This window comes from Eulemur rufifrons, chromosome 7, assembly GCF_041146395.1.
Source record: "Eulemur rufifrons isolate Redbay chromosome 7, OSU_ERuf_1, whole genome shotgun sequence".
NCBI classification, from domain to species: domain Eukaryota; kingdom Metazoa; phylum Chordata; class Mammalia; order Primates; family Lemuridae; genus Eulemur; species Eulemur rufifrons.
The window spans coordinates 654,979-668,630 of NC_090989.1; the positions used below are offsets into that span (position 1 = coordinate 654,979).

The 13,652-nt window shown below is 48.5% G+C and overlaps 1 protein-coding gene across 1 annotated transcript in view; it reads right to left on the reverse strand.

Moving 5' to 3' along the window:
• The window catches only part of PCNT (pericentrin), a 121,374-nt gene extending 109,998 nt beyond the window's left edge, over positions 1-11,376 (reverse strand). The window contains exons 1-2 of the mRNA XM_069474875.1: positions 11,208-11,376; positions 8,559-8,771 (exon numbers count right to left, since the gene is read on the reverse strand). Coding sequence (XP_069330976.1) covers positions 8,559-8,771; positions 11,208-11,264 — 270 coding nt within the window. The 5' untranslated portion in view covers positions 11,265-11,376. The remainder of the gene's footprint in view (positions 1-8,558; positions 8,772-11,207) is intronic.
• Positions 11,377-13,652: the final 2,276 nt, after the last annotated feature.

Genomic DNA, 13,652 nt, shown 5'->3' on the forward strand with positions numbered 1-13,652 from the left:
CTAAAAATGGAAAGAGAGCCACAGGCAGAGGACTCTGGGGGCTGGACCCTCCACCAGGCGACCCGGCACAGCCCCCACCAGCAGGTCCGCCCACTCCCGTCCCGTCCTGCCCTCCTGGGCCTGAGCCCCTCAGCACGGCCACCAAGCCCCAGCGGCCCAAGGAAGCCCACCTAGTGTCACTGCTGGACCTGGTCTCGTTTCTCCACGCCGAGATCTTTCTTTTCTGGTCGCACGTGCTTCAGCAGATACCCTACCTCACCCAGTCTTTAAGACAGGCAAGGAAACCACTGCCCGGGCAGAGGCGGGAAAGGTACCCACGCAGACACACTGGACCACAGTGCGGAAGCCAAGCCCAGCCTTCATGCTTTAAACACGACGGCTCCTTTGAACTAGACATGACCTCACAAGTTAACAACAAATTTCTGGCGGGGAACAGAGCCGGGACACAGCTCCTCCACCTCCACATCAAGCCTGACAACAGCTTCTTGCCTGCCCAGAAGTTTCTGTCCAGGTCAGTTGTTCCAGCCGGACCCTTATTCATTTCAAGCTGACTCTGATCCACAGGCAAATATATTCTGTCCTTTAAAGACAAAGATAATTATTTCACTTACACTCTCAGAACTTGGAAGTCCATCTGCTCCTCTCCTGCCACCACTCAAATCAAACATCAATAGCTTTTCTCCTTATTTTTTTTTTTTTTTGAGACAGGGTCTCGCTCTGTTGCCCAGGCTGGAGTGCAGTGTCATCATCACAGCTCACTGTAGCCTTGAGACCCTGGGCTGGAGCGATCCTCCTGCCTCAGCCTCCCTAGGAGCTGGGACTACAAGATGCACCACCATATCCAGTTAATTTTTTTTTTTCTATTTTTTGTAGACACTAGGTCTCACTATGTTGCTCAGGCTGGTCTCAAACTCCTGGCCTCAATCGATCCTCCTGCCTCAGCCTCTCAAACTGCTGGGCTTATAGGCGTGAGCCACTGCACCCGCTTATAGCCTTTCTCTAAATACAACCCTCAGACTGATCACACCTTCCCTCCTATTATGGTTGCCTGTTATGGACTGAATTTTTCCACCAAATTCATAGGTTGAAGCCCTAACTCCCAATGTGACTGAATTTGGAGACAGGGCCATAAGGAAGTGATTAAGGTTAGACGAGGTCATAAGGGTGGGGCCCTGATCCAATAGGAATGTGTCCTCGTAAGAAGGGACACCAGAGCTCTCTGCCACGTAAGGACACGGAGAAGGAAGCCACCCGCAAACCAGGCCTGCCAGCACCTTGACCTTGGACTTTGGGCCTCCAGAAGGCTGGCAGAACCCAAGCCCCTGCTGCTCAAGCCCTCCAGTCTGCGTCACTCGTAGCAGTTGAGCAGAGTAACACAGTCTTTCAATCTCCCGTCTTCTTTCTCTCCTTTCCTTCCTGCTGTCCTCCTCACTGCCTTCCCCAACCACCCAGACGGCGCCCACCCTCACACTCGCCACGTCACTGCAGCCCACAGGCCAGCCAACGCAGACCTGGTGAGCTGGCGAGCACCGGCACGTCAGGGGACAGTGAGAAGCCACCACTTTCCTAGCTGTGCAGTCCCAGCTGTGCGGACGGCGGCATGGGACGTGCTCCCGTGCCTCTGGGACACACGCCCAGCAAGCAGTGCGGGACAGGGGCTCCTGTGCCTGCAGCCCCACGGACCACACTGCTTTCTGCAGGTTCGGCACCCCTGCCCCGCCCTCCCGTGCCACGCCATGGCTCTAAACATCTAGAACTCAAGTAGAACCCGCCAGTCTGCATTCCACCATGGGATTCCCCAACTTCCTCAGTGAATTCTTAAAATCTGCTACATCAGGTTCACTCTGCTGTCAAGTTCCACGTGTTCCGAGGAATGCTCGATGCCACACACCCACGATGACAGCACCGCACAGAACAGTCCCCTGCCCTAGAAAGTCCCGGGCTTCATCTGCTCAACTTCCCCAGCCCACCACCAACCTGACACACTGACCCGCTGACTGTCCCTTACAGCTCCGCCTTTTCCAGAATGTGCTGTGAATGGAAGCAGACAGATGCAGCCTTCTCGGACTCCCCCCTTTCGCTTGGCAACACGCACTTAAGGATGCTCCACGCCTTTTCACAGCTTGGTAGCTCATCTCCTTTTAGGGCGGGGTAACATTCCGTTGTCTGGATGGGCCACAGTTTGTCTGCCCATTCACCTACTGAAGCACACCTTGGGTGCCTCCAGGTCAAGGCAATTGTGAATAAGCTGCTGTAAACATCTACATGCAGGCTTTTACATGAACATCATTTTTCAAATCAGTTGGCAAATGCCTATGTGTACAATTGCTGGACCATATGGAAAAACTACACTTAGCTTAATTAAAAACTGTCAAACTGTCTTCCAAAGTGGACATGCCATTTTGCATTCTCACCAGCATGAAGGAGCACTCCTGTTGCCTCACATCCTCACTGGCATTTGGTGTGGTGTTTTGGATCTTGGAAATTCTAACAAGTGTATAATGGCATCTTGTTATTTTAATTTTCATTTCTTCTTTTTTTTTTTTTTTGAGACAGAGTGTCGCTCTGTTGCCTGGGCTAGAATGCCGTGGCGTCAAGCTCACAGCAACCTCAAACTCCTGAGCTCAAGCGATCCTACTGCCTCAGCCTCCCGAGTAGCTGGGACTACAGGCATGCACCACCATGCCCAGCTAATTTTTTTCTATATATATAATTTTAGCTGTCCAGATCATTTCTTTCTATTTTTAGTAGAGATGGAGTCTTGCTCTTGCTCAGGCTGGTCTTGAACTCCTGAGCTCAAGCGATCCTCCCACCTCGGCCTCCCAGAGTGCTGGGATTACAGGCATGAGCCACCTCGCCCGGCCTAATTTTCATTTCTTTAAGGCAAATCATGTTGAACATCTTGTCATATACTTATCTGCCATCTGTATATATTCTTTGGCAAGATGTCTATTTTTTTTAATTGGGTTATTTATTTCCCTGTTGTTGAGTTTTAACATTTCTCTGTATGTTTTGGAAACAAGTCCTTTATCAGATGCGTGCTTTGTAAATATTTCTCCCAGGCTATGGTTTGTCTTTCCATTCTGTTAACATTGTCTTTTGGGAGAATTCTTTTATTTTACTAAGTCGACCTTAGCAATTTTTTCTTTCACTAATCATGCTTTTGGTGTTGTATCTAAAAACTTATCACCAAGCCAAAGGTCATGTAGATTCTGTCCTATATTTTCTTCTAAAAGTTTAGCCATTTTACATTTAGGTCTATGATCCATTTTGGGTCCACTTCTGTGTAAGGTCTCTATATTCTATTAACAGCTTTTTAACTTTTGACTTAAAAATTAACTAAAAAATTTTATTTATTCATTCTTAATGTACAGATGTATTAGACATAAACAGATAAAGAATATATCTATAGTATTAAAATTTCATGTTGGTAGGAAAACAATTAAGAAAAACTGTCTGAAAAGGTTCTTTGAGAAGGAGATAATGACATAAATGTTGGAAAACACTGGGTTAGGAAAACAGTTCTCAAGATATATCACCAAAAGTACAAAACATAAAAGAAGAAATTGATAAATCAGAGCACATTAAAATTAAAATCTTTTGCTTTTCAAAAGGCACTGTTAAGAGAATAAAGACAGACCAGGCACAGTGGCTCACGCCTGTAATCCTAGCACTCTGGGAGGCCGAGGCAGGAAGATCGCCTGAGCTCAGGAGTTTGAGACCAGCCTCAGCAAGAGTGAGACCCCATCTCTACTAAAAATATAAAAGAGATTAGCTGGGCATGGTGGTGCACGCCTGCAGTCCCAGCTACTTGGGAGGCTGAGGCAGGAGGACTGCTTGAGCCCAGGAGTCTGAGGTTGCTGTGAACTAGGCTGACACCATGGCACTTTACTCAGGGCAAAGGAGTGAGACTCTGTCTAAAAAAAAAAAAAGAGAGAGAGAGAGAATAAAGACAAATCACCAACTAGCAGAAAACATGAGCAAAGCTATTTGATTTAAAAACTTGTATCCAGAATATATAAAGAACTCTCAAAATCCAATAATAAGAAAACAATGTATTCTTTTTTTAAAGGGAAAATAACTTAACAGACAGTTTACCAAAGAAGATACAGAAATAGCAAATAAGCATGTGTAAAGACAATCAACATCATTAATCACTAGGGAAATGTAAATTAAAACCATAAGGAAATTCCATTAGAATGGCTCTTAGAATGGCCAGACCTGCAAAGACTGATCACATCACGTGTTGGCACAGATATGGAGGAACTGGAACTCTCGAACACTGCTGGTAAAACACAAAATGGTACAACTACTTTGGAAAACTATTTTCTGAAGTTTTTTTAAAAGTTAAACACACACCTACCATAGGATCCAATCATACCAGTCCTAAGAATCTAGCCAAGAGAAATGAAACCCTGCATCAGATTATCAAAATTTAAAAGTGTGACAAGACATTGTGTTTGCAAGGCTGTAGGGAAACAGGCAATCTCATACTTTACTGATAAAAATCCAAATTGGTACAGTTCTTATATAAGGGAATTCAACAATATCAAAGCTACGTATAGTCTTACCTTTTGACTAATTCCAGGAATTTACCCTGAAAATATACCTCCAATAAAGCAAAAATACATACGCAAGTTTATTCCCCTCAGAACTGTCTGTAAAGCAAACTATTAGAAACAATCTAAGTGCCCATTCGTAGGAGAGTGGTTGAATAAACTATGTATATCTCACCAAGGGAATACTATGTGACTATAAAAATACGAGAGAGGAAGATGTCTATGAACTAATACGAAGTGATGTCAAGGTATATAGTTACAGGAGAAAAGCCAAGTGCATAAGATTATTTATAGTATGCTATCTTTCACATACAAAGGAGATATGTAACACATACGTGAATTTATTTACTCCCTTGTGCAAAAAGAAATACAGGAAGGATAAACCAGAAACTAAAGAGACCATCACAGGAGGTGGGGTGAGTGTGAGTGGGGTGGAAAGACAGGGGGACAGGAACAAGGACGAGGAAGAAAGGACATTCTCTGAGCACAGTTCTGACTTTTAGACATGGTAATGTTTCATTTATTCAAAAAGTAATTAAATAAAATTAATTACAACCTGGACCTAAGAGGAACCAAAATAGAATACAAACTATAAAACAAGTGAAACTCTGTTGCAGATGAATAGAACCACCGCACTGAAGAGGTAAGGAAGAGAAGAGCATCACTGTGATGCACAGTACTTTGACTACACGCTTTGTGCTAAAGACAAAAAGAACCGTACACAAATATTTTACTCTTAGTAAATCTGTCTTTCACAGGGTGTGGGTTAGCAATTCCAAAACTTATTTGTATTTAGGGTTGAGCAAATATGTGAATATATTGTAGATGAAGATGGCCAGGTTTCTCACTATCAGAAAAAGAAGTTCAAAATAAAGAAAAGGGAAAAGCTAGAATGAATTCTGTGATACTGCCTTAGAATTGAAGGTGTTAGTCTGAACTCATGGTTTTTACTATACATAGAAACAAAAAATAGATACAGATGTATGTGTATATTTCCTGGCTCTGTTGACACAGCCCAGGAGCAATGACACCCCAACAATAAGCACACCTAGCACCCAGCTCTTGGTTTCTAAAGACTGTTCTCCACTAAAAGGAACCAGGACTCCTCGAAGAAATGGTTGATTCCAGGGCTGCTGCAGGGAAAGTACAAAATAAGCCTGGAAAATTTTGGTGCCAGACAGGCAGCAGTCAGAAAATGACGAGGGTGAGCTGAAAGGGCACACAAGGCAATTTGAAGTTGCTCCCGACACCCAAATCCATGTATCTCAGCAACAAAATAAAATATTGATGTGATGGATTAAAACCCACAGAATAAACATCCATATTGAGTCCAGCTTAAGTCCCTACCAGCAAACATAACTGAATAACTAAATAATTAGGGAGAAGCAGCAGTCTTCCTTACAGGAGAATGCCAACTAACGTGTGTAGCTCGAATATTGGAAACATAAAGTCATCACTTAGCCAACACCGCACCGAAGTGGTATTTGTTCAGGCAAGAATCACAAATGAGGGCCGGGCGCGGTGGCTCACGCCTGTAATCCTAACACTCTGGGAGGCCGAGGCGGGAGGATGGCTCGAGGTTAGGAGTTCGAGACCAGCCTGAGCAAGAGCGAGACCCCGTCTCTACTAAAAATAGAAAGAAATTAGCCAGACAACTAAAAATATATATAGAAAAAAATTAGCCGGCATGGTGGCGCATGCCTGTAGTCCCAGCTACTTGGGAGGCTGAGGCAGGAGGATCACTTGAGCCCAGGAGTTTGAGGTTGCTGTGAGCTGGGCTGACGCCACGGCACTCTAGCCTGGGCAACAGAGCGAGACTCTGTCTCAAAAAAAAAAAGAATCACAGATGAGAGTTAAAATTAATGGAAGAAAGTACAATGAGAAACAGGATATTTGCAAAGTCTCTAAGTATCTCTACATAATATACTTGTTAACTACAAGGGAAAAATAGTAATTTGTCTATGAGGAGAAACCTAGCAGGCACCATAGTAACCAAAGTTAGCATCGCCAGTAAAAAGATACATCAAATATCAATAACCACACGCCCTCGTGTGACGCAACGAACAGGGAACGTCATCACTGCCACACACTGTTCTTGCCGAAACACACAACCTGAATTTAACCAGAAGAAAACACCCAGAAAACCTCGGACTCCTGAGTAGCTGGGACTACCGGCGCCACCAGCACGCCTGGCTAATTTTTATTACTTTTTGTAGAGACAAGGTCTTGCTATGTCACGAAATGGACAGGTAGTCTACAAAATAACTGGCTAATACTCTCCAAAAGTGTCAAAGGAAGACTGAGAAACTGTCCCACATCAGAGGAGACTCAGGAGCCCTGACACTGAGACGCAATACAGAATCGCAGGCCAGGAAAGGGCACCAGCGGGACGGCGGGAAACTCCAGGTCAGGCCCATCCAGTAGCTCAGGGCATTTCCAGTGTTAACCAAAACTGACTTGGATGACTATACTAAGATTTTATACGATGTTAACATTTCAAGAAGCCAGGTAAACAGTATACAGGAACTCTATGTTATTTTTCACAAAATTTTTGTAAGTCTGGCATTATTTCAAAATGAGAAGTTAAAATTCATTTGTTTACCTGTGATCCTCCCACCTCTGCCTCCCAGAGTGCTAGGATTACAGGTGTGAGCCACTGCACCTGGCCAATTTTTTTTTCCCCAGGAATATTATGTTGAGATCGCCTGGCCAATTTTTTTTTAATTTTTTTTATTCAGCATATTATGGGGGTACAAATGTTTAGGTTATGTATATTGCCCTTGCCCCACCGAGTCAGAGCTTCCCAATTTTTAATTTAAAGTTTAGAAAAGACTTCTCTGATTTGAAATTTTAAAAAAATAGTAATAAATGTTAATTATACATCATGAGCTTTTCTATTTGAAGAGCTCAGGCAGGAAACACACAGAGAACAATCACCGGGAGCAACGCTTGGCCCTCCCAACACACCTTTCACTCTTTCAGCTGTGAGGAGACACAGCCGCTGAGGACCTGCTCTCCCCTAAGAGAAACGCCGAGAGGACAATGACAAACAGCAGCTGACAGCCAGCCCCAGGCCTGCCAGACGACAGGAAGTGGAGGGACAGCGGACCGGACACAGGCAGATCCGGAGACAAGGCCACCAGGGAGCTCTGGCCAGCTGCTCCTCAAGAGCAGGGCAGCACCACAGCAAGGCCTTACGATTCTTCAAAACAAGCAAAATTCCAGGTTTGTAGGTAGAATATCACAAATTTTATATGTCGGCAACAAGTCCATTTTTTCCCAATAAGCAAGCCAGACACATCAAGACTCTGAGCCACATTCTGCCTTGGCCACCAGTTTTCCAGACACCTAAACCTGCCCTGTTGCACACGGCAGGGATACTCAAAATTCAAGGCCTCTCATTTATAACTGACACAAAAAGAAGCCCCAAGGAAAGCCCACCCAAGGGCAGGGCTGGAGGTGCCAGGGAGGCCATGAGGACCTTCACCCTCAGCACCCTCAGTGCCCACACACCTGCCACGCCTGCCCACGGGGACACCCCTGAGCAGCTCACAGGCCTCAAGCAGCAGACCCCATTTTCCCAGCAAAACACCTTCCCTCCTTCCCTCGTCATCCTACCTCCAGGAAAAAGGCAAAGGACAAAAATGACACACAGGTGCACCTGAGAGCAAGTGAAGAAATATTGTAAGTATCCAAAGAAACACCTGTCAAAGGGGCTGATACACACACCTACACACGAAGAACTCACAGCTGTAAAATTTCCATTACCAAAGCAAGCAACTGACACTTGCCTTCAAGCAGTCAATCCAAAATTTCTCAAAATCACATAAAAAAGATAAAACATTTATTAAGAGTAAAACAATAAAAATTGACTTACCTTTTATAAAGTAAAATAAAACCCTCTTGACCCACTTTCGAAAGGCAAAAACAAGACCAAAGATCACTTTTGGTAAATTACGCTAGCAGTAACTATAAGATTGGCAAAATGAGGAAATCTACCTGAGCTGCAAACGCCCCTCTTTCCGCATCGGGGCTGTCGATACACGCCGTGCTTTTGCAAACAGCCCCTCCTCCAAGGCGTGCGCCGTCCTCCGTGGCTACCGGACTCTCCTCCTGGACAGGCGCATCGACAGCCGAGCCCTTCCTCTTCGCCGTCTTTTTCTCCGAATTCGCACAGTCACCTTTTGTTTTTCTCTGTCGGAAGTGAGCAAGCTGCGCAAAAACGTAGAGAAGTAGTAAAGGCAAAGGTAAGTGAGAAAAAAATAACAGAACCACAAGGTCCACAGACTGGTGGGGAACATGAGGCCCTAGGGCTGACTCAGTCCACTCAGCCACACCTGGCCAACAGACCGCTTCGCCACCAACATCGATGACACTAGGACTAAGTTCAGAATTATATCCAGAGAGTCTAACAATGAGGACTGTTGATTACGCCTCCATACAGACAAAAGAAAACAACACATCCAATGGGCAGAATTGCTTTTCTAGCCCTTGGTAATTTACAGAAAAATAAAACTTTTAAAAATACATCTATTTATAGACCCCTAGCTTAAGGCATATTGAAGGTTTAAAATTATCTAAAAGCTAAACCTCTCCTTTCTTGCACCTATTTTCCCCCAATCAAGGAAATATATAGCCCAGCCAAAACTTCCTAGCTAACCATAGATTCTGAGACAAGGTTCAGAAATAGCAAAAAATTAATTAAGCCAGGTCAATCTAACATCTTCCTTTATGAAATCAGATGTTCTATTTTTCACGACACAGCTCACCAAAGCACCAGGGACCTAGACAGAATGTCGCCCATCAGAAAGCACAACCTAGCTGTTCAGTCCCTCAAATCCGAGGGTTTTAGACCGTGTGCACACGCCACCTCCCACTAACACCGTAGTCAAAGGGTATGAGATCTAACATCAGCTTTTCACAGGGGGACATCTTTTCCCTCAAATGACAACTGTGGCTACACAAACAAATGTATTTAACAAGCATTTGTGTAAATGATAATACAAGTGCACAATTTCACCTGACACAGGAAAATTACACAGGCCATTTCATGAGAAAAAGGCTCTCAAGGACAGACTGCCTTCAAAGCCAACCCCATTTCAATTTATTTTAATGCCATCGTCCATCATATCCCACCATCTGTGGCAGAGTTCTCTTTCTGCAGCACAGACCTGGCTTCCGACCCGCCTGGCCCAACACAAGGTACCTTGCTCCTTCCTCATCCTCAATGCTACAAACCAGCAAGCTCGGGGAACACACAAAGTGATTGCTAAACTTCGGGTTCACTCTCACCTCCTGGCCCACGTATGTGCCAGGCCTCCATCTCAACCCGCAGTCAAAAGTCTCACCATCAGGGGAAGCCTAAGTGAGGCCACTCTGTCCCCTGCCTGTCCCTGTCACTGCCTCACGCCAGTAACTTTCTATAATGCGGTGACCCTGTGGTTTCCTCGAAGGAAGGAACCAGCACTGAACACCTCCTACTTGCTGATCAGTATGAAAGTCCCAAAGTTGCACCGTTTGACCTCAAACACAAGTTCATGTGGCTCCCTCACTGCCTGACAGAGCTGGTAACTTCCTGGGGTCGCACAGCCAGAACAGGGCGGCACAGGGGATGGGAGTCACATCCGAAGCGCCCACGGCTCTCCACTCTGCCTCTAGAGCCGGGGCATCCATCTACTCAACACGTTTTAACCCCCACAGTATGTCCCGAGAACAGTGAGTGCTAGATGGAGCGTATTTACTTTCACGAAGGACGGGGCAGAAGGATGATGAGGAAAGCTCCCTCAGAGAAACCTGGCTCCAAACCACACGGAGCCCACGGGAGCGAAGCCCACCGCGGCGACCGCACCATGGAGGGGCACCCCAGGGAAACGCTCCACAGCGGGGCACGCGCCACTAGGGGACTTCTTATATGCCAAAAAATTGCAAGCCAGGCGTCGTGGCTCACTGTGACCTTGAGGCCAGAGCTTGGAGACCAACCTGGACAACATAGTGAGACCCCGGCTCTACACTAAGAGAAAGTAGCCACTGGGGACGCTGAGATGGGAGGGTCGTTTGAGCCTGGGAGTTCGAGGCTGCAGCGAGCCGTGGTGACGCTACTACACTCCAGCCGGGCGACAGAGCGAGACCCTGTGTCACACCGTGACAGAATTCCAAGTGAGAAGAAATCTTGAAAGGGAGAGCAGCCCTGGGGACGACTCTGCAGCGTCATGTGCCCCCGAGGCAGAGCCCGGCCCAAGGCTGCGGGGCGACAGGAGGAGCGGCCGCCCTCAGGACCCAAGCCGTCCGGTCTCCCGGGCAGCGTGGTCCGCAGCGGCTGGACTCAACGCCCGCCCGGCCACCGCGCAGGCGCAGGCTCGCCCTGCCCCGCCCCGGCGTGCTCGGCGCCCGGCCCGCCCGCGAGGCGCTGCGCGCCCTGGACGCCGATTGGCTGAGGCCGCGGCGGGGGCGGGCCCAGGAGGAGAGCGGCGGATTCATGATGGCGGCGGCCAAGAAGCAGCTTCCTCCCGGGAGCCGGCGCGAAAGCCGAGACTTCGGCGGCGGCTCCAGTCCGACCGCGTACGCTCCCGGCAGGGTACGGTGGCGGGCACCAGAGCCTGCCCTACGGCTTCACGCCGGAGCAGCGAGAGGAGGAGGCGCTGTGTTTACCTTCGCTCTCCCGGCCTCCACCTTTCTGCGCCGCTGCTCTCGCTCGGCTGCGTCCATCTTCCTCTAGGGCTCCTCGCGGGTCGCCCAGAGACTGCGGGGCCGACGCGGCGCCGCCTTCGCTCTGTTTACACTCCCTCCCCCTCGCCGGGCTCGCTCGCCCCCCGCGGCAACTGTCACGCAGCGGCGCCTACCCCGCCCGGCGCGCCCGCCAATCAGGGCCGCGGGCCTGAGCTCGCGCACGCGCGCTCGGAACCGCGTGACCCGGGCAGAGCCCCGCCCCGACCGATTGCCGGCCTTCAATTGGCCGATGATGTGCCCGCCTCCTCCGGAAGGACCAATGAATGGGGCACACAGGCCTCGGCGCGCGCTGTGGTAGGCCAATTTCAAAAGCCCGCCCAGTCCGCGACGCGCCCAGAATCGCTGACTACCTGGGCTTCAGCCGCGCGGCCCGCAGCGCACGGAGTCGCTGACTAGCTGGCCCCGGAGCCCGCGGCCTTGCGGCGCCCGGCGTTGCAGGCACTGGGGGCCCCTAGGCGGGGCCGCCGGACCCGTATCCCCTTCGGCCTGGGGGCGCGGGGGGCCCACAGCCGTCGCCGGAGCCGGCGCGGTGAGGGACTCCGTGCTGGCGGCGGCACTCTGAGCCCGCGGATGGGGGCAGTCGCACGCTTGGGCTTCTGTCCGTTCCGGGCAGGGCCGTCTCTGAACCGCGAGGACGGAGGCTCCCGAGAGCTGACTTGCAGCCACGGTCTGTCGGTCTCCGGAGAAAGCGCAGCGAGGACGCCGCTTTAGGTGACACAGTCACTGCACTCAGTGCCCCACCGGAGACCGAGGGGGCCGGTGCAGTGAAAGGCAAAAAACCGTCTCTTCTCAAGTGGAAACGGATCAAGACTAAAATGTTTGGGTGAATCATTCCAAATATGTTGTAAATGGTTCTTAAAAAGGAATGTGTGGGCCGGGCGCGGTGGCTCACGCCTGTAATCCTAGCACTCTGGGAGGCCGAGGTGGGCGGATCGTTTGAGCTCAGGAGTTCGAGACCAGCCTGAGCAAGAACGAGACCCCATCTCTACTAAAAATAGAAAGAAATTATATGGACAGCTAAAAATATATATAGAAAAAATTAGCCGGGCATGGTGGCTCATGCCTGTAGTCCCAGCTACTCGGGAGGCTGAGACAGGAGGATCGCTTGAGCTCAGGAGTTTGAGGTTGCTGTGAGCTAGGCTGACGCCACAGCACTCACTCTAGCCTGGGCAACAGAGTGAGACTCTGTCTCAAAAAAAAAAAAAAAAAAGTGTTATAAAAAGGAATGTGTTGTACTCCCACTCAATCTTGCTGTGAACCTAAAACTGTTCTAAAAACTAGGCCGGGCGTGGTGGGCTCACACCTGTCATCCCAGCACTGCAGGGGCTTGTGAAGTGACACTGGCAGCAGAAAGGAGCACACATAGCCTTTTACATTTGCTATTGTATCTCACGTGATATATTTAAAACTGGGTGGTGGGGGGCAAGGATGTACCCAGTTCTCCCGAACTGTGTTCTGGGGTTCTGAAACCCCAGAGTCTTTTCCATGGACATTCCAGAGGGCCTCTGCAAATGTTGGACCTGAGTCTTGTTTCAGTCTATTGTTAACTATTGGAAAGCTGTCAAATTGTGTACATGCCCTGACATGAACACAACTCCCCATCCCTCAAGTGTGAGCTGTGCCTAGTGCGTCCCTCCCAAAGAACACCGGAAAGAAAGGAGGACAAAGTGTCACTTTATGGTGGAGGAGCCATCCAGGCTTCGCCTCAGCCAGGTGCCCAGGTCCGCATCACAGAGATGAGTCTCTTGACAGTGTGTGCCTTTGGTACGGGAGGTGACAGCCGTTGCCCTTCACCTCTGTGATCTTCCTCCGAAACCCGCAAGCCCAGTCTAACCAAGCCAGAGCATCATACAAATTTCAGTTGAGGGACATTCTACAAAGTACCTGCCAGTGCTCTTCAAAACTCTCCAGGCCATCAAAGACAAGGCAAGTCTGAGACGCTGTCACAGCCAAGAGGACCCCAAAGAGATGTGACAATCACATGTCACGTGGGATACTGATTATCATGATGGGATACCACATTAGGGACATTAGGCAAAAACTAAGGAAACTGAATCAAGTATGGACCTTGGTTAGTAATGTCTCAATATTGGCTCATTAATTGTAACAAATGCAGCGTTACTAATATACAAGTTCATAACAGGGGAGCTGTATGTGGGAGCTGTCCAGGTACCATCTTCTCAATTTTTCTGTAAATCTAAAACTGTTCTAAAAAAAAGCCTATTTAAAAAAACCTGTCTAACAAATCTATGCCCACTTGGACGTGTATGTACGACCCAGGCGTGACCTCTTAGCTACCTTGAGTTGCTTAACTAAGTTAACCGGTTGTTGTGCACACGCAGACCTGTTTAGTGTGTCCTAACACAG